Source organism: Chiloscyllium plagiosum, chromosome 7 (assembly GCF_004010195.1).
Source record: "Chiloscyllium plagiosum isolate BGI_BamShark_2017 chromosome 7, ASM401019v2, whole genome shotgun sequence".
Classification (NCBI taxonomy): Eukaryota; Metazoa; Chordata; class Chondrichthyes; order Orectolobiformes; family Hemiscylliidae; genus Chiloscyllium; species Chiloscyllium plagiosum.
In genome coordinates this window covers 102,591,162-102,612,696 of record NC_057716.1, presented here as the reverse complement: position 1 = coordinate 102,612,696, position 21,535 = coordinate 102,591,162, and the positions used below count along the sequence as shown (strand labels likewise).

Sequence of the window (21,535 nt, the reverse complement as noted above, 5' to 3'; positions counted from 1 at the left end):
CAAACACTCCCAGGGACAGGGACAGCACGGGGTTAGATACAGAGTACAGCTTCCTCGACACTGTTCCCCATCAAACACTCCCAGGACAGGGACAGCACGGGGTTAGATACAGAGTACAGCTTCTTTTACACTGTCCCGCATCAAACACTCCCAGGGACAGGGACAGCACGGGGTTAGATACAGAGTACAGCTTCTTTTACACTGTCCCGCATCAAACACTCCCAGGGCAGGGACAGCACGGGGTTGGATTCAGTGTACAGCTTCCTCTACACTGTTCCCCATCAAACATTCCGGACAGGGACAACATAGGGTCTGTTCGCAAAGCAACAATTCCCTTTCCTCTTTTTAACTGAAAGTAAAGATCCCTCTATTGGCATAAACTGAAAAGTAAGACGTCTCTGATCTTTTCAAATGGAAGTATAGCTTTCTGTACATTATACTCATCAAAAATCCTGAGGACATATACAGTGTGAGGTTAAATACAAAGTAAAACTCTTTCTACTGCTTAAAACTAAAAGTAAAGATAGCATTCCCATCAACCACTCCCAGAATGAGTACAGCATGGGTTTAGAAACAACATAAAACTTCTCTCCCCTTTCATCTGGCTGTAAAGTTTCAAATACTCTTTTAAACTGAAAGTAAAGATACTGTCCCAAACAAGGACCTCTCAGAACAGGGACAACATGGGGTTAAATACAGAGTAAAGCTGCTTCTCCACTGTTCCATTAAACACCCCAAGGACAGAAATGGGTTTTTGAGCATTTACTTAATGTATTTATGAGTGCATTGAAGGCTTTGTGATGTTGAGAAATATTTCAGTCAATGACAATAACACCAGCAGAAATCCTGGTTAGTTTGTAAATGCAGCTTTGACCTTGAGAGTGACTCTAACTGTGAGCATAATGAGGCCCATATCAGTTTAACCTCACAACATTGTGTACACATGACTTTAACAAGCCATTTTTTTACCTGTTACAATGTAATCTGGGTTGCGGATGAACCAGTGAGGGGTGAGTAGTGCCATGAACATAGTAAATCCAATGATGAAGATATTCCGACCAGAGTCGATGTTTGTGTACTGGAAATATGAGATTCCGACAGACACCGCCATCGTGTAAGTAACACTGAGGACCCCACCTGTAGAACGTAAACAGGTTATTTACTTAGGGATTCAAACACAGCTCCAAATCAGGCTGGGTCCCATAAAATCCCACTTAATATTACACCATCAATTCAATATAACAGGCTCACAGTATAACATGACCCCTCTACGTAACTCATCCCATGCGCAACACCCTCAATATACCACTCCCTCAATAACACACCCTAATATAAAACATCCTCAATATTACACACTGCAATACAGTATTGTCCAAACCCACACACTGCCAACATAACACCTTCCCCAAGATAACACATTCCCAATATAACACCTTCGAGATGGTGAGGACTGTAGATGGTGAGGACTGTAGAGAGTCAGAGTTGATAAAATGTGGCAATGGAAAAGCTCAGCAGGTCAGGCAACATCTGAGGAGCAGGAGAGTCGACCTTTTAGGCATAACCCTTCATTAGGACTAATATAACACCTTCCCCAATATAACACATTTCCAATAGAACATATTGTCATATAACACACTGCCCACAAATAACTCCTCCCAAACTGTCAATATAACACCCCCAATTTAACACCCGCCAAACAGCACACTGTTAATACAACACCAGTACACCTTCATGTACACCCCAATATAACACCTCAATATAACACTCCCCCAATATAACACTCCCCCAAATATAACATCTCCCGTGATATAACACTTCCCTAAAATAACACTCCCCCAAATATAACATCTCCCCCGATATAACATGAAGTCCACCTTGGCCAATTACTGTCCCATCAGTCTACATTCGAGCAGCATTGAAGTGATGGAAAAGGTGGTCAACAGTGTTATCAAGAGGCATTTGCTTAAAAATGGGGGGGATGTTGTCACTGTGGCAATGCTCACTGGATGGGTAATCCAGAGGTCCTGCGCTAAGGTTCAAGAAACATAGGTTCAAATCCCACCACGGCAGATAATGCAGTTTTAATACATAAAGAAAAGAATTAAAATCTGGTCAAATGATGACCATATAAACATTGTTGTAAAAACCCATCTGGCATCCTATGTAAGAATCTAGTGGTTGACTCTTAACTGTCCTGTGGAATGAACTGGCAGACCATTCAGTTCATGGGCAGTTAGGAAACAGTAATAAATGCCAGTAGTTGCCAGTGCAAGAATGAAAAACAGTCCATTCACCTTCAATTTGGGTTTTAATCCAGGGACACTCAGCTGCTACCTCATCATAGCATTGGGTCCAAACACAACTAAAAAAAGCTAACCTCTAGAGATGAGATTGAACTGATTGCCCTTTATGATGTCCTTCACCACAGCATGTGGCATTGAGGAGCCCTGGCAAAACTGGAGCCAATGGAATTTGGGGGATAACTCTCTGCTGCTTGTAATCATGCCTAACATGTCGGAAGATGGTTGTGGTTGTTGGAGGTCAGTCGTCTCAGTTCCAGGACATCTCTGCAGAAGTTCCTCAGGGTAGTGTCCTAGGCTCAACCATCTTCAGCTGCTTCATTAATGACCTTCCCTCCAACATAAGGTTGGAGATGAGGATGTTCGCTGATGATTACACAATGTCCAGCAGAATTCACAACACCTTAGATGCTGAAATAATCTGTGTTCATATACAGCCAGACCGTGACAACATCCAGGCTGGGCTGTTAAGTGGCAGTCTAATAACCACCACCAACAAGTGACAATGTAACCAACGCTCCTTGACATTCAATGGTGTTACCATCGCTGAAACAACAACGACAACAATCTGGTGGTTACCATCGATCAGAAACAGAACTAGGCCAGTCATATAACCTCTGTGGCTAAAAGAGCAATTCAGAGGTTAGAAATCTTGTATTGTCAAAGCCTATCCACCATCTACAAGGTGGTGTGTGGTGTCAGGAGTGTGATGGAAAATCCCTACTTGCCTGGAAGGGTACAACCCCAACAACACCCAAAACGATTGACACCATCCAGGACAAAGCAATCCACTTGATTGGCACCACATCCACAAACATCCATTCCCTCTATCACCAACGCTCAATAGCAGCAGTGTGTGCTATCTACAAATGCACTGCAGACATTCATTATGGCTCCTTCAACACCACCTTCCAAAACTCACCAACACTTCAATCTTGAAGGACAAGGGTAGCAGGAAAATGGGAACACCACTACCTGCAAGTTCTCCTCTAAGCCTGACTTGGAAACATACTGCCATTCCTTCACTGTCGCTGGATCAAATCCCAGAACTGTCTCTCTAACATCGTTATGGGTCAATCTACAGCACATGGACTGCAGTGGTTCAAGAAGGTAGCTCGCCAGCACCTTCTCAACGGGCAATTAGAGATGGACAATAATTACTGGTATAGCCAGTGATGCCCAAGTCCCATGAATGAACATTAAATAAATTCCCAAGTCACATATCCCCAAATCCTCACTCCTAAGTCAATATCCCAAGATCACACATTTGCTCCTAGTGTTGTGGACTAGGCCAGACCACTCAAAACATTCTTAAGCAGGCAGCCCCAGATCATATCTTTGCTATTTGTTTCAGTAAGTGCACAGTGAAAAATTACCCAGAGTAAGTCAGCTCGGCTGACTACCAGGTTTTAAAACAGACAAAACTTTATTTAGAAAATTACATAATGAAACACAAAGAAAAGAAAAAGAGCCCCTGCAGAACACAGTCTATCCAAACTAGACTTAATTATGCTGTTCCGAATAATCACAACAGTCCCAATAAGCAAACCCCTTTAAAAAAAACAGTACAGATGGAACAAATGGTTACAGGTTGAAGTTAGAAGGGCTGAAGGAGAGAGAGAGTTTCACAACCTGTTTCCACACAGCTGAGCTCCCAACTAGTTCTGGACTGAACTGCTTAGCTAGAGATAAAAAGGTAAAAACAATGACTGCAGATGCTGGAAACCAGATTCTGGATGAGTGGTGTTGGAAGAGCTCAGCAATTCAGGCAGCATCCAAGGAGCTTCGAAATCGACGTTTTGGGCAAAAGCCCTTCATCAGGAATAAAGGCAGTGAGCCTGGAGCGTGGAGAGATAAGCTGGAGGAGGAGGGTGGGGGTGGGGAGAAAGTAGCATAGAGTACAATGTGAGGCGTTCTTCCTCCAGGCGTCTGGTGGTGAGGGAGCGGCGGTGGAGGAGGCCCAGCACCTCCATTTCCTCGGCAGAGTGGGAGGGGGAGTTGAAATGTTGGGCCACGGGGCGGTGTGGTTGATTGGTGCGGGTGTCCCGGAGATGTTCCCTAAAGCTCTCTGCTAGGAGGCGTCCAGTCTCCCCAATGTAGAGGAGACCGCATCGGGAGCAACGGATACAATAGATGATATTAGTGGATGTGCAGGTAAAACTTTGATGGATGTGGAAAGCTCCTTTGGGGCCTTGGATAGAGGTGAGGGAGGAGGTGAGGGAGGAGGTGTGTGCGCAGGTTTTACAGTTCCTGCGGTGGTAGGGGAAAGTGCCAGGATGGGAGGGTGGGTTGTGCACTGTCCCCATGACTTGTCTGGACGTGTCCTACCTGCCTATCTCCTTTTCCACCTATCCACTCCACCCTCTCCTCCCTGACCTATCACCTTCATCCACTCCCCACACTCACCCATGCTACTTTCTCCCCACCCCCACCCTCCTCTAGCTTATCTCTCCATGCTTATCTAGAGAGCTAACCACTTCCCTTTCATTATACAGGTCACTTCTAAAGCATGACCACTTTGGCCTGAAGTCTCATCTGTTTACATATAAACAAAAAGGCCTTTGAATGCCTTTTAATCTCTGTACCAAACCCATCTAATCAGAACCAGCAGCTGTTTATGACCCCTCTGAAAAAACCAAGAACACAGTATCCTTGAGAAAAGGAACAGTTCTGAGAAACAAAAGAAGAGACCAACTTTGTGACACTGGATAACACACCACTTCAATATGCCCCTCCACATCACACTCCATTACAAACATTACCCCACCCTTAACTGGATATTACTTCTGATTTCCATGTCTTTATTGTTACTGGTCAGCATTGGCTGGTGTTATTGTTAGTCAAAAAGTGTGGTGCTGGAAGAGCACAGCTGGTTAGGAAGCATCTGAGGAGCAGGAGAATCAACATTTTGTGCAAAAGCTATCCATTAGGAATGGAGGCAGTTGGGGTGTGGAGGTGTGGGACCCAATGGGGTAGAGAGATAAATGGGAGGGGGCAGGGCCGGGCGAAGGTAGCTGGGAATGCGATAGGTAGATAAAGGTGGGGGGTGATGGTGATAGGTCGGATGGGAGGTTGGAGCAGATAGGTGGGAAGGAAGATAGACAGGTAGGACAGTTCAAAAGGGCAGTGCTAAGTTAGAGGGTTGGTTGTGGGATAAGGTGGGGGGAGGGGAAATGAGGAAACTGGTGTAATCAACATTGATGTCATGGGGTTGGAGGATCCCAAGGCAGAAGATGATGAAGAGCTTATGCTTGAAACGTCGACACTGCTGCTCCTTGGATGCTGCCTGACCTGCTGTGTTTTTCTAGCACTACACTCTCGACTCTGATCTCCAGCACCTGCAGTCCTCACTTTCTCCTCCTGGAGTTGTTGATAGTTTCATCACTGTCACCAGGGGGTTCAATGCCTGGTCAATGGGAATTTTGGCAACTCAACACTGGAAAGTATTTGTTCTGTACAAGCCCTCAGTCCCATTGCCCCACAGCCCAACACTAGTCACAACGCTATCTCCGAAAGGCAAGAACTGAACTCACCATGAACGGCAGCTGGGATGGTTGTTAGAACGTATGTCAACTTGGCTGACATTCCGAGCAGGATACAGAGCACGGCTGCAATCTGAACAGAATGCCGGGATTCAGCCTGCAGAATGAGAAGGGAATGGTAACGGAGTCAACATGGGTGCTGGTCCCAAAAATTCAGAAACATCAGAAATAGGAGCAGGATTATACACTCTGCCCTTTGAGCCTGCTCTGCCATTCAGTATGGTCATGGCTGATCACCCAACTCAATCCCTTGTTCCCTCTTTCTCCCCACACCTTTTGATCCCTTTATCCATAAGAACTATATCCAAATACTTCTTGAGAAAATTTAATATTTTGGCCTCAAAAGCTGGCTGCAATAGAGAATTCCACCCACTCTCTGGGTGAAGACATTTCTCCTCATCTCTGTCCTAGATGGCCTACCCAGCATCCTTAGAGTCTGACTCCTGGTTCTGGAAATTATCCACAACTTTGAGGTAAAACCTGAGGCATTTTGAGAGGAACATTTCCCAGACACCGTTTGACACTGAGTCGCATTCAGAGATGTGAGGGTAACTGACCCCGAGTTTGGCCAAAAGTGGGTATATCATCAGCAGGGTCTGTAAGAAGTTGAGACCACCATCCAGAGGAGGATGAGAGGATCCAGAGCTCATGGCGCAGGTCTCTGAAGGCATAGCTGTCAGTGGTAGGGCAATAGACCAGAACTAGTGTGGCTAGAAAAGGTCATAGTGTCATAGTGCCATATACAGGCTCTTCAGCCCAATTTGTCCACGTCACCCAGTTTTCACAATTACACTAGTCCTGTTTGCCAGTGTTTGGACTGTATCCATATACATCTATCCCAACCATGGACCTGTCTTGACAGAGGTAGAGGGAGAGAGAGGCATGGAGAGAGTTGAAAATAATGATTGAGAATTTTAAAATCTTAGGAGACCTCTCTGACTAGACCAACTTGAGTAGATGTTGAATTTGTTTTTTGGAAATAGAATCCCAGTTAATTAGGGTAAAATGATTCCTCATTTGTCACAGGGCGCTGTCCCATACTGAACTACTTGCTCATGTGATTCGAAAACAGTGTATTAGATTATATACATGTGTATAGAGAGAGAAAGAACTTACATTTATATAGCACCTTTCATGACCTCAGAACATCCCAAAGCACTTTACAATCAATGAGTTTTTTTTAGTGAGGTATGGAAATTGTGATAATGCTGGTAAGTGCGAGCATCAAAAACCTAGAGACATTTTCTGGTACTGGGATAAAATGTTGGTTAGTTCAGTTGGGTAGCTCATTGGGTTATGATGAAGTGTGATTCAACAGCACAATTCCTGCACCGGCTGAGGTTACCATGAAGGTCTCTCCTTCTCAACCTCTTCTTGCACTTGAGGTGTGGTGACCCTCAATTTCAACCACATTTCTCTTGATGAGAAAGCAGCTCTCTGGGATTATAGTGACTCTACATTTCATGAGCAGATATTGATTGTTTTCAGTGGCGCTAGTTGAGGGTTGACTGTTGGACATCAGAGAGAACTCCTTTACTCCTTCTTGGAATAGAGCCATGGGATCTTTCACAGTCTAGAAGTTAGAGACAGCCTTGATTTAAAGCTTCATGCATGTGTGACAGTGTAGCACTTCACCAGCATTGTATTGGAGCTGTCAGCCTAGAGCAGCCATTCTCAACGGGTACTATATGGCCCCCTTTGGGATCCTGGCACATTTGATGGGGGCCACAGACTGAAAACTGTGAAAAGGAGAGCCCCAAGAGTTTATGGGGGGCCCTGGTAACCGAACCACTGAAATACCCAAGCGACAATCTTCATTGGTGTCAATAGTTTCCCTCCTATTTTATAATATCTTCCCAACACACTGTTAGAGTTTGGCGCACGTGGTAATTTAATTGCTTAAGCTCCTCCCATACAGCCTCAATTCAGAGTCAGTCACGAATCAGACTGCACTGGGTCAACGGATTCAATCAAGGATTCTCGCTTCCATTATCACCATACTTCATTATCCAAAGATCAACGTGTCTCGCTAGGCCATCTTTATCCTAGTTCATTTGTTCATTATTTTCCTTGTAAGAAGTGCCTCATGATTATTTGTTTGATTATTTTCAGAAATAATTCTACCCATGAGTTCCTTGACACAGAAGGCTTTGGCAGAATTCAGTGGAGTACTTATCCATGTTTGAACGAGGGACCCTGGAACCTGAGAAGGCCTCCTAAAGGGGTATAACCGGCTGAGAATCACTGGCCTAGAGTATGTTCACAAGGGAACTCATAACATGTAGACTCAGCCCGAGAGAGGAGGAGTACTACAGCTGAACTACAGCTGACAGATTTCAGGAGAGAGGGAACAGTAGCAAAATTGCAAAGGAAAATGTTGCAGAGATGCCTTCAGTCTCATCTTGTTATGTCTTCCCAGCTTAGAGATAGGTCCTGCAGTTTGTCCAGGAAGTATTGCTGTTTTCACTGTAAATTTCCTGCTTTCATTCTGAAACTGTTTTTCTGATCCTCTTTATCAAAGAACAATCTCCTGCCTTCCTTGTTAGGCCACAGTCATGGTTCAAGGTAGCAAAGATCAAAGAACAATACAGCTCAGGAACAGGCCCTTCGGCCCTCCAAGCTGCACTGACACATTTTGCCCTGTCTTCTCTTACAGGATCCGAATCCCTCTATTCCCTTCCTATCCCTATATCCGTCCAGTGTTTCTTGAATGCTGTGTCTGCTTCCACCCCCTCCTCTGGCAGTGTGTTCCAGGCACTCACCACCCTCTGTGTGAAAAGCTTGCCTTGCACATCTCTTTTAAACATCCCCCCTCCTGCAACATTGAACCTGTGTCCCTGAGTAATTGACCCCTCCACCCTAGGAAAAAGCCTCATATTGTCCACTCTATCCACGTCATTCACAATCTTATAAACCTCTATCAGGTCAACTTCCTGCGTTCCAGTGAAAACAAACCCAGTCTATCCAATCTTTCTTCATTGCTAAAGTCCCCAATAGTAGGCAACATCCTGGTAAACCTTCTCTGTACCCTCTACAACGCATCCACATCCTTCTGGTAGTGTGGTGACCAGAACTGTATGCAATATTCCAAGTATAGTAGCATCCACCCCATTGATCCAGAAATGTTTAGGATCAAGTCCCATTCCTGACACTCACAGTGCAACACCAAGAGAGTGTGAATACTCATAGAAATGTAAGGTTTAACAGCATGAATAGGCCATTCTGCACCTCCAGCCTGCCCCACCATTTAATATGATCATAGCTAATTTGATATTGGCCTTAACTCCACCTTCCTGTCGACCTCAATCTCTTTTGAAATACCCCTGTCAGTCATAATCCATTTACAATAAAATAAAACTAAGAACTCTGGGTGCTGGAAATCTGAAGCAGAAACAGAAATTGCTGGAGAAACTCAGCAAGTCTGGCAGCATCTGTGGTGAGAAAGCACGGTTAACATTTTGAGTCCAGTGGCCCTTCTTGAAACATCAGCTCAACCACAGATGCTGCCAGACCTGCTGAGTTTCTCCAACAATTTCTGATTTTGTTGAAGAATCCATCTACCTCCATCTTAATAATATTTGATGACTCTCCCACCCTCTACATTCTTTGTGGAAAGAGAGCTCCATACACTCCTGACCCTCTGAGAGGAAATCGTTCTCTATCTAAATGGGAGACACCTTGTTTATAAATGGTGTCCCCATGTTGTCATATGAGATGGGTAAGCTTTTTTCAACATTCATCCTGTCACAGATTCTATTTTCCAGATAAAGCCTTGAACTGAGGTCCTGACCGTTCCCACAGGTGAGTGGAAAGGATCCTGGGCTCTATAAGACCATAAGAAATACAAACAGGGGTAGACCATTCAGCCCCTCAGGTCTACTCTGTCATTCAACAGGAACATGGCTGATTTGACATTCCCCACATTCACTTTCCTGCCCTTTCTCCACAACTCTTGATTCCCCAACTGATCAAGAATCTATTTAGCTCAGCCTTAAATATACACAAGGATTCAGCCCCCACACCTGTTTGGATCAAGGACTTCCAAAGACTCCCAACTCTCTGAGAGAAGAAATTCCTCCTCATCTCATTGCCACCCCTTTATTCTGAGACTATGCCCTCTGGTCCTAGACTCTCTCATGAGGGGAAACATCCTCTCAGCTTTTACCCTGTCAAGCCCCTTCAGAATCTAATATGTTTCAATGAAATCACCTCTCAATCTTCTAAACTCCAGTGAGTAGGATCCCAACCCTATTTAACCTTTGCTCATGAGACAGTCCCTCCATACCAAGAATCATCCTAGTGAACTTTCCCTGAACTGCCTCAGATGAAATGATATCTTTTCTTAAAAGGTTTGAAGATGAATAAGTGAGTGCTCCCGAGCAATATTTATACTCAACAAATAATTGCTAAACGAGGCACAAATCCAGTCATTTATTGCTGTTGTGGGAGCTTGCTGAGCACAGATTGGATATTTTGTGTCTAGTATTAAAACAGTGACTATATTTCTTCCAAACGGACTAATGTCTGTGACCCAATACTGCTGCAAAATTTCCTTCTGACCCCTTTCCTCAAGAGGACGGCATGTCACAGAACGTTACAGCGTGGAAAGAAGTCACTCGGCCTATTGAGATTACACTCGAGGGGAGGCGATGGCCCAGTGATATTATCGCTGGACTGTTAATCCAGAGACCCAGATAATATTCTGGGGACCTGGATTCAAATCCTGCCATGGCAGATTTCAATATTCATGAACAGTAAAGATAGGCACCAGAGAGCCGCCTAGGTGGAATTCTGCCCTGAAATCTTCATAACCTGTGCGAGACTCCAGGTGAGATACAGTGATAATGTGCCCGCACACATACCTGAGAGTTTCTATTGTTATTGTACTCAGTGTCCTGTGGCTTTCTTCCAAGGCTCTTGTCAATTTACTGTCACGGGTTTTCCTCAATTACTTGACGAGGTCCCAATGAAAACAATTATTACTGTCAATTAACATTCCTGAGTGAGGCAGTGTGGAATTGTCTCCGCACACCTTTGACACTTGGCTTCACTACCTGAGTGTGTGATAGATTATTGGCCCGAGATTAGGTAAATGATTCTGAGCAATATGGTTCTTGTTGTCTTGTGACTCCTGCAAACATGGTCGCTCTTTCTCGACCATTCCTTTATCATGATTTCGGTCTCCCCTTTGCAGTTAATTTTGGCTGTCTGTTACTTATTTAGCTGCTCCCTGATACCTGTCTTCATGTTAGCCTCACGCTCCTGGTTTTCCACCTCTTGTCATGTGGTAGTCATAAGGATGTGAGATGGAAGTTTTTTTTAAAATTAATTCATAGGATCTGGGTATTACTGGCTAGACCATGCCCATCCCTATTGCCCAGAGAGCAGTTAAGGGTCAACCACATTGCTATGGGTCTGGAGTCACATGTAGTCCTATGTCACATGTCTGGAGTCACAGCCTCATTCCTGATGAAGGACTCTTGCCCAAAACATTGACTCTCCTGCTCCTCGGATGCTGCCTGACCTGCTGTGCCTTTCCAGCACCACACTCTCAACTCAGTCACATGTAGGCCAGGCCAGGTAAGGATGGCAGATTTCCTTCCCTAAAGGTCATTAGTAAACTAGATGGGTTTTTGCAACAATTGACAATGGATTCATGGTCATCATTAAACTATTCTTTACAGATTTTTTTAAAACTTCAAATTCCAATACCTACTGTGGTGGGAGTTGAACCCAGGTCCCCAGAGCATTTCCTGGGTCTCTCAATTAATAATTTAGTGAAAATAAGTTATTATCTATTCATACTACTCAGTTCTTCGGAAGTGCCTCATTATCACTGGTAGGCTTATGCGGAAAGTCAGGAGGCATGGGATAGAGGGAAATTTGGCCAATTGGATAGAAAACTGGCTAACCGGTTGAAGTCAGAGAGTGGTGGTAGATGGTAAATATTCAGCCTGGAGCCCAGTTACAAGTGGAGTTCCGCAGGGATCAGTTCTGGGTCCTCTGCCTTTTGTAATTTTTATTAATGACTTGGATGAGGGAGTCGAAGGGTGGGTCAGTAAATTTGCAGACGATACGAAGATTGGTGGAGTTGTGGATAGTGAGGAGGGCTGTTGTCGGCTGCAAAGCAATAAGCTTCTATCTGCAATTTGAGAGGGAGAGGGTACAGTCGGAAGTGACAGCATTTCTGTTGAATAAAGGGAATTATGGAGCTATGAGGGAGGAGCTGGCCAAAGTTCAATTGTGCAATACCTTAGCAGGGATGACCGTGGAGGAACAATGGCGGATATTTCTGTGTATAATGCAGAAGTTGCAGGATCAGTTCATTCCTAAAAGGAAGAAAGATCCCAGGAGGAGGCATGGGCGGCCGTGGCTGACGAGGGAAGTTAAGAAACATATAAAGTTAAAAGAGAAAAGGGAGAACATAGCAAAGATAATTAGGAAAACTGAGGACTGGGAAGCTTTTAAAGAGCAACAGAGGATTACTAAGAAGGAAATACGCAGAGGAAAAATGAGATATGAAGGTTAACTGGCCAATAATGAGTGGTGGGGGCATGGAATGCGCTGCCTGTGGTAGTGGTAGAGTCAGAATCTTTGGTGACCTTTAAGCGGCAATTGGATAGGTACATGGATGGGTGCTTAAGCTAGGACAAATGTTCGGCACAACATCGTGGGCCGAAGGGCCTGTTCTGTGCTGTATTGTTCTATGTTCTATGTTCTATCACATAAATATTGCTGCTTGCCTCATCTTCCCGATTTCTGTTAATCTCCCCCAGCTCTATCACCCTGCCCTGCATTTCTCTAACTCTGATACCTTCCCTCTTTCTCACCCCTGTGTGTAGTGACTTCAGCTGCCTCATTCCCTCCTATATTCATTCCTAAATCACCTGGTCTGTCTGCCTCTCAGGAGCTCCTCAAAATTGACCTCTTTGAAAAAGCCTCACTTAAAGTCTTCGTTTTTCTTTTTGCCCCGGTTTCTAAGTGTCGATCATTCCTTATAAAGTGCCATGCGACATTGTAGTGCCACACTGTAGGTGCTACAGAATGGAAGTTACTACAGGGCAAAAGTAAGGACTGCAGATGCTGGAGATCAGAGTCAAGATTAGCGTGTTGCTGGGAAAGCACAGCCGGTCAGGCAGCATCCAAGGAGCAGGAAAATCGATGTATCAGGGAAAAGCCCTTCATCCTGAAACGTTGATTTTCCTGTTCCTTGGATGCTGCCTGACCTGCCGTGCTTTTCCAGCACCATGCTAATCTTGACTCTGATCTCCAGCATCTGCAGACCTTACTTTCACCTAGTTGATTTTAACCCCGGAAGTTATTACAGTCACTCCTGCCGCTTCCAACCTCCCATTCTTCTTGTGTCACAAGGTTTTTGTTTTACACATTTGGAGGACACGGGTGTCTCTGATTGGGCCAGCATTTATTGCCCATCTCAAAGTGCCCAGAGTCAGCCCCATTGCTATGGGTCTGGAGTCACATGTAGGCCAGACCGAGTAAGAACAGCAGATTTCCTTCCCTAAAGGACATCAGTGAACAGATGGTTACATGGTTTGCCATGAAGCTAGATTTCTATTTGAGTTTTTTCTGTCTCAGTGGAATTCAGATTTCACCATCTGCCATTTTATGAGTCAATACCTCCAGAGCAATAATGGGATGCTGGAGAAACTCAGCAGGTCTGGCAGCAATTGTGAAGATAGACATCGAGTTAATGTTTTTTGTGACTATTTTGACTGTTCTTCAGGAGTGGACCAGACCATTGATCCCCAGAGCGTTAGCCTGGGGACTCTGGGTTGGTCATTCTGTGACATTGCAACAATGCCTCCGCCTTCGCTAACAGCCTTCTGCCAATATATCATTCCTGCTTTGTCTAGTTGTCCTCTAATGTCTCTCGATTCTTTACCCCAACCCCCGCAACCAGCAGCCCCCACCTCACCTCTTTGTATCTGCACCCGCCTCCAATCAAACCTCCTGCTTAAGCCCCACCCCATATAAAATCATACAGTGCAGAATCCGCCCTTCAACCCATTGAGTCTGTAATGCTAAAAACACACTGCCACCTGCACTAGTCCTGCTTTTCCGCGGCTGGCCCTTACCTTATTGTTGTGACATTGCCAAGGGGCTTCAAGGCTGTGGAGCTGGAGCGTGACCAGTGGCTGGAGCACGGGAGGACAGTGACCAGTGGCTGGAGCATGGGAAGACAGTGACCAGTGGCCAGATCAGGGAGGACAGTGACCAGTGGCTGGAGCACGGGAGGAGAGTGACCAGTGGCCAGAGCAGGGTGGACAGTGACCAGTGGCTGGAGCGCAGGAGGACAGTGACCAGTGGCCAGAGCAGGGAGGACAGTTACCAGTGTCTGGAGCGCAGGAGGACAGTGACCAGTAGCTGGAGCATGGGAGGACAGTGACCAGTGGCTGGAGCGCAGGAGGACAGTGACCAGTGGCTGGAGCACGGGAGGACAGTGACCAGTGGCCAGAGCAGGAAGGACAGTGACCAGTGGCTGGAGCACGGGAGGACAGTGACCAGTGGCCAGAGCAGGGAGGACAGTGACCAGTGTCTGGAGCGCAGGAGGACAGTGATCAGTGGCCAGAGCAGGGACGACAGTGACCAGTTGCTGGAGCACAGGAGGACAGTGACCAGTGCCGGGGCATTGGAGGACAGTGACCAGTTGCCGGAGTAGGGAGGACAGTGACCAGTGGCTGGAGCACAGGAGGACAGTGACCAGTGGCCGGAGCACAGGAGGACAGTGACCAGTGGCCGGAGCAGGGAGAACAGTGACCAGCGGCCGGGGCAGGGAGGACAATGACCAGTGCCTGGAGCACAGGAGGACTGTGACCAGTGGCCGGGGCATTGGAGGACAGTGACTAGTGGCCGGAGCATGGGAGGACAGTGACCAGTGGCCGGAGCAGGGAGGACAGTGACCAGTGGCCGGGGCATTGGAGGACAGTGACCAGTGGCTGGAGCACGGGAGGACAGTGACCAGTGGCCGGAGCATTGGAGGATAGTGACCAGTGGCAGGAGCAGGGAGGACAGTGACCAGTGGCTGGAGCACGGGAGGACAGTGACCAGTGGCCGGAGCACGGGAGGACAGTGACCAGTGGCCCGAGTATTGGAGGACAGTGACCAGTGGCCGGAGCAGGGAGGACAGTGACCAGTGACTGGAGCACGGGAGGAGAGTGACCAGTGGCCGGAGCAGGGAGGACAGTGACCAGTGGCTGGAGCAGGGAGGACAGTGACCAGTGGCCAGAACAGGGAGGACAGTGACCAGTGGCTGGATCATGGGAGGAGAGTGACCAGTGGCCAGAGCAGGGAGGACAGTGACCAGTGGCCAGAACAGGGAGGACAGTGACCAGTGGCTGGATCATGGGAGGAGAGTGACCAGTGGCCAGAGCAGGGAGGACAGTGACCAGTGGCCAGAACAGGGAGGACAATGACCAGTGGCCAGAACAGGGAGGACAGTGACCAGTAGCTGGAGCATGGGAGGAGAGTGACCAGTGGCCAGTGCAGGGAGGACAGTGACCAGTGGCCAGAGCAGGAAAGACAGTGACCAGTGGCCAGAACAGGGAGGACAGTGACCAGTGGCTGGAGCAGGGAGGACAGTGACCAGTGGCCGGAGCACGGGACGACAGTGACCAGTGGCCAGAGCAGGGAGGACAGTGACCAGTGGCTGGAGCATGGGAGGAGAGTGACCAATGGCCAGAGCAGGGAGGACAGTGACCAGTGGCCAGAGCAGGAAGGACAGTGACCAGTGGCCAGAACAGGGAGGACAGTGACCAGTGGCTGGGGCACGGGAGGACAGTGACCAGTGGCCAGAGCAGGAAGGATAGTGACCAGTGGCTGCAGTAGGGAGGACAGTGACTAGTGGCTGGAGCACGGGAAGACAGTGACCAGTGGCCAGAGCAGGGAGGACAGTGACTAGTGGCTGAGCACGGGAAGACAGTGACCAGTGGCTGGAGCAGGCGAGGACAGTGACCAGTGGCCAGAGCAGTGACGACAGTGACCAGTGGCTGGAGCACAGGAGGACAGTGACCAGTGCCGGGGCATTGGAGGACAGTGACCAGTTGCCGGAGCAGGGAGGACAGTGACCAGTGGCTGGAGCACAGGAGGACAGTGACCAGTGGCCGGAGCAGGGAGGACAGTGACCAGTGCCTGGGGAACAGGAGGACAGTGACCAGCGGCCGGGGCAGGGAGGACAGTGACCAGTGGCTGGATCACGGGAGGACAGTGACCAGTGGCTGGAGCAGGGAGGATAGTGACCAGTGGCCGGAGCATGGGAGGACAGTGACCAGTGGCTGGAGCAGGGAGGACAGTGACCAGTGGCCGGAGCACGGGAGGACAGTGACCAGTGCCTGGAGCACAGGAGGACAGTGACCAGTTGCCGGAGCAGGGAGGACAGTGACCAGTGGCTGGAGCATTGGAGGACAGTGACCAGTGGCCGGAGCAGGGAGGACAGTGACCAGTGCCTGGAGAACAGGAGGACAGTGACCAGCGGCCGGGGCATTGGAGGACAGTGACCAGTGGCTGGAGCACAGGAGGACAGTGACCATGGCTGGAGCACAGGAGGACAGTGACCAGTGGCCGGGGCATTGGAGGACAGTGACCAGTGGCCGGAGCACGGGAGGACAGTGACCAGTGGCTGGAGCAGGGAGGACTGTGACCAGTGGCCGGAGCACGGGAGGACAGTGACCAGTGGCTGGAGCAGGGAGGACAGTGAACAGTGGCCGGAGCAGGGAGGACAGTGACCAGTGCCTGGAGCACAGGAGGACAGTGACCAGTGGCCGGGGCATTGGAGGACAGTGACCAGTGGCCGGAGCACGGGAGGACAGTGACCAGTGGCCGGAGCACAGGAGGACAGTGACCAGTGGCCGGGGCATTGGAGGACAGTGACCAGTGGCTGGAGCAGGGAGGACAGTGACCAGTGGCCGGGGCATTGGAGGACAGTGACCAGTGGCCAGGGCAGGGAGGACAGTGACCAGTGGCCGGAGCATGGGAGGACAGTGACCAGTGGCCGGAGCAGGGAGGACAGTGACCAGTGGCTGGAGCATTGGAGGACAGTGACCAGTGCCTGGAGCACAGGAGGACAGTGACCAGCGGCCGGGGCTGGGAGGACAGTGACCAGTGGCCGGAGCAGGAAGGACAGTGACCAGTGGCCAAGGCATTGGAGGACAGTGACCAGTGGCTGGAGCACGGGAGGACAGTGGCCTGCGGCTGGTGTGGGGAGGACTGTGACCAGTGGCCAGAGCAGGGAGGACAGTGACCAGTGCCTGGAGCACAGGAGGACAGTGACCAGTTGCCGGAGCAGGGAGGACAGTGACCAGTGGCTGGAGCACTGGAGGACAGTGACCAGTGGCTGGAGCACAGGAGGACAGTGACCAGTGGCTGGAGCACGGGAGAACAGTGACCAGTGGCCAGAGCAGGGAGAACAGTGACCAGTGACTGGAGCACGGGAGGACAGTGACCAGTGGCTGGAGCACGGGAGAACAGTGACCAGTGACTGGAGCACGGGAGGACAGTGACCAGTGGCTGGAGCACGGGAGAACAGTGACCAGTGGCCGGAGCAGGGAGAACAGTGACCAGTGGCTGGAGCATGGGAGGACAGTGACCAGTGGCCGGAGCAGGGAGAACAGTGACCAATGGCTGGAGCACGGGAGGACAGTGACCAGTGGCCGGAGCAGGGAGAACAGTGACCAGTGACTGGAGCACGGGAGGACAGTGACCAGTGACTGGAGCACGGGAGGACAGTGACCAGTGACTGGAGCACGGGAGGACAGTGGCCTGCAGCTGGTGTGGGGAGGACAGTGACCAGTGGCATTAATTCTCTGAGGTGTTTATTGGGTTTACCCCTTAGCAACTGACCTGGCTTGAACCAAACCACATCAAGAAACCTACTCAGGCTGTGCACAGGGCTGTAGTGGAACAAAATTTGACCCTGATTAAACATTAAGGAGGCATGAAGAGAGGGTGAAGAGGCAGGTATTAAAGAGGGTGAGAAGGATGGAGAATGGGGAAGCGGCTGAGGGAGAGAATTCCGCAGCTTAGGGCCTCAGTAAGATCGCAAAGGTACAAGAAAGGAACTCAACACCCTCCCAAAATTAACATCCATTTTGTCCTCCCCAAATTAAAAAAAGGTGTTTAAAAATCTGGGGTATTAAAAAAGCTGGTCCGAATGAGACCACGTCGATTGTTGTATAAACCCATCTGGTTCACTAATGTCCTTTAGGGAAGAAAACTGCCATCCTTACCTGGTCTGGCCTACATGTGATTCCAGACCCAGACCAATGTGACTAACCCTTAACTACGCAATTAGGGTTGGGCAATAAATATGGTGCAGCCAGCCACACCCTCATCCCATGAATGAATTTGGAAAAAATAACTAAGTATTTACATCCTCTTGTCGCCCATTTCCCATTGCCTCAGCCAATAGCAACAGTCACCGTGGCAGAGATAGAGAGGTTAAGGACAGAAGGTCAGAGGTCAGGGACCATACAGCTGAAAGCAAGAGGGCGAGATGGGTGGCATGATGGAATCTCAGGAGAGTCATAGAATCATGCAGTGCAGAGGAGGCCCTTTGGCCCATCAAGTCTGTACTGTCAAAGCTACACTAAATCTATTCGAATCCCACATTCCAGCACTAGGCCCAAAGCCTTGAATGTTATGGCACTTCAAGTGCTCATCCACTTACGTTTTAAGGTTTGTGAGGTTTCCCGCCTCAAACCCCCCCTCCCAGGTGGTGCATTCCAGATCCCCACCCTCCAGATGATTATCTTTTACCTCAAATCCCCTATAAACCTTCACTTTAAAATTAAAAATTACACAACACCAGGTTATTGTCCAACAAGTTTATTTGGAAGCACTAGCTTTCAGAGTGCTGCGCCTTCATCAGGTAGCTGTGGAGCAGTATAATAAGGCACAGAATTTATAGCAATAGAACCTAGATTGTTCAAAATATAATTTCAGTTGCATTACACTATAATCTTTTTTGCTAGAAATTCTGTGTCTTATGATCCTCTTCCAAAGCTACCTGATGAAGGAGCAGCGCTCCAAAAGCTAGTGCTTCCAAATAAACCTGTTGGACTATAACCTGGTGTTGTGCGATCTTTAACATTGTACACGCCAGTCCGACACTGGCACCTCCAAATCATGACTTTAAAATTATGCTTCCTCATTATTGACCCTTCACCTGAAGAGAAAAGTGGCTTTCTATCCACATAAATAAACAGGAGGGTTAGAGGTTCTGTTGTCTCTCAGAGCTGGCTCTGAGGGAGCTGGATCAGTGTCACGTACATGTAAATAAAGGGTGACTTGGTGATGGGATAGCGGCCTTTATTACTTCAACCTAATTAGTTTGGATGAGTCGGGCCAAAGTATCTGTTTTTGCGGTGTGTGACTCCATGGTTCCTTAAGAGGTATAATTTCTCCTCATCTCTCTCTTTTAAATCTGCTAGCCCTTATCCTGATCTCTGGTAACAGTGGCCACACCTCTAAGAAAGCCCTTTATGACCTTATGACCTTATATCCTTCTGTCAAGAACCACCCACCCTGAACCTTTTCTGCTCCAAAGAGAACAACCTGAGCTTATCCAGTCTCTTCAATGCTCCATCCCAGGTAACATTGCGGTGAATTTCCTCTGACCCCCCTCCAGTGCAATCACAACCCCATTCCTGCTTTTCCACCCTACCCTTTGATCCTTTTAGCCCCAAGTACTATCCCCAGCTCCTTCTTGAAATCATACATCTATTTTGGAGACAGCGAACTCGAAAGACTCACCGCTCCCTGAGTGAAGAAATTTCTCCTCATTTCCATCCCAACCTATTTGCCCCATAACCTTAGACTGTGATTCCCGATTCTGGACATCCCCCACCCTACCCCCACGATCCCAGCATTGGGAAAGTGGGTTTAGCGTGAATGGATCAGCACATACTCAATGGATTGATGGGTCAATCCTGTGCAGTATGACAGGGCTTTAGGGGTGGGGTAGTGCGTGAGGGGCAACGGTTACAGTCTCACAGAGAAATGCAGCCATCCCTCTTACCTGGGTGAGTGCCAACGCTCCGACGTTGGCCACACTGGAAGACGTTGCGGTGATCCCTCCCAAGAATGCGCCAACGCAGCTTCCCAGTCCCTCCAGGAAAATCCCCCGGTTAACAGCATCTCGAGGGGGGTGCAGACAGCCCATTACCTTCGCACACATCACGTAGCACCCCAGCGAACCGATACTGGTGCCCAGCGCCATGATGACTCCGGTGTAGGTTGACCGGACGTTGATCGTAGGGGCACCCCACTCGCCTGGTGAAGAATCGGAAAGTCAACATTTCCTGAAAACAGCTTTCACAATGGCAAGAGCTCCTAATCTGCTCCACAGCCAATAAAGGGCTTTCTTAGAGGTGTGGCCACTGTTACCAGAGATCAGGATAAGGGCTAGCAGATTTAAAAGAGAGAGATGAGGAGAAATTATACCTCTTAAGGAACCATGGAGTCACACACCGCAAAAACAGATACTTTGGCCCGACTCATCCAAACTAATTAGGTTGAAGTAATAAAGGCCGCTATCCCATCACCAAGTCACCCTTTATTTACATGTACGTGACACTGATCCAGCTCCCTCAGAGCCAGCTCTGAGAGACAACAGAACCTCTAACCCTCCTGTTTATTTATTTTTTTCTTTTTTTTCTTTTTTACCTGTTTATATCTGTCAGCGAGGGCTCCCTGATTGGGTGGGTTAACAGCTCCAATCAGGGAACTCATGTGCTATGAGGTCCCCCGGCTGACCCCATTACAATCACTACAATGCTTCCTAAACTGAACTCGTCCCATTTGCCTGCATTTGGCCCCTATCCATCTAAACCTCTACCTTATAGTGTAGGAGACACAGGGACACGGTAATTTAGAGCTGAAAATGTGTTGCTGGAAAAGCGCAGCAGGTCAGGCAGCATCCAGGGAACAGGAGAATTGACGTTTCGGGCATAAGTCCTTCTTCAGGAATGGCTTGAAGAAGGGCTTATGCCCGAAATGTCGATTCTCCTGTTCCCTGGATGCTGCCTGACCTGCTGCGCTTTTCCAGCAACACATTTTCAGCTCTGATCTCCAGCACCTGCAGACCTCACTTTCTCCCCACGGTAATTTAGATCCAGATAGATTTCTTTACGTTAGTACTGAGTTAAAGGGTTACAGAGGACAAGCGGCAAAGTGATTTGAAGCTGAGGTGAGCTTATTGAAGAATGGACAGACAGGAGGCTGGAAGAACACAGCAAGCCAGGCTGTATCAGGAGATGCAGAAGTATAATAGACCAGAAACATTGACTTCTCCACCTCCTGATGCTGTGTTCTTCCAGCCTCCTGTCTGTCTATCTTGGATTCCAGTATCTGCAGTGTTTTTTTTAAATCTCTATTGAATGGTGGAGCAGGCTCAAAGGGCTGATGGTCTACTCCTGCTCCAAATTCTTGTCTTTTCACATTCTTCTGACATGCAGAGTGCTGTTTATACCAAATCCTGTCTATGACAATGATCAGGAGAAAGTGAGGACTGCAGATGCTGGAGATCAGAGCTGAAAATGTGTTGCTGGAAAAGCGCAGCAGGTCAGGCAGCATCCAAGGAACAGGAGAATCGACGTTTCGGGCATAAGCCCTTCTTCAAGAATGAGGAAAGTGTGTCCATCGATTCTCCTGTTCCTTGGATGCTGCCTGACCTGCTGC

At 48.3% G+C, this 21,535-nt stretch overlaps 1 protein-coding gene across 3 annotated transcripts in view; it reads right to left on the bottom strand.

The window, feature by feature from the left end:
• The window catches only part of slc23a3 (solute carrier family 23 member 3), a 130,245-nt gene that overhangs the window by 53,765 nt on the left and 54,945 nt on the right, over positions 1 to 21,535 (bottom strand). For all 3 annotated transcript variants that reach the window (XM_043694285.1, XM_043694282.1, XM_043694283.1), the window contains exons 8-10: positions 19,875 to 20,128; positions 5,834 to 5,939; positions 970 to 1,137 (exon numbers count right to left, since the gene is read on the bottom strand). In XM_043694285.1, the coding sequence (XP_043550220.1) occupies positions 970 to 1,137; positions 5,834 to 5,939; positions 19,875 to 20,128 (528 nt within the window). The remainder of the gene's footprint in view (positions 1 to 969; positions 1,138 to 5,833; positions 5,940 to 19,874; positions 20,129 to 21,535) is intronic.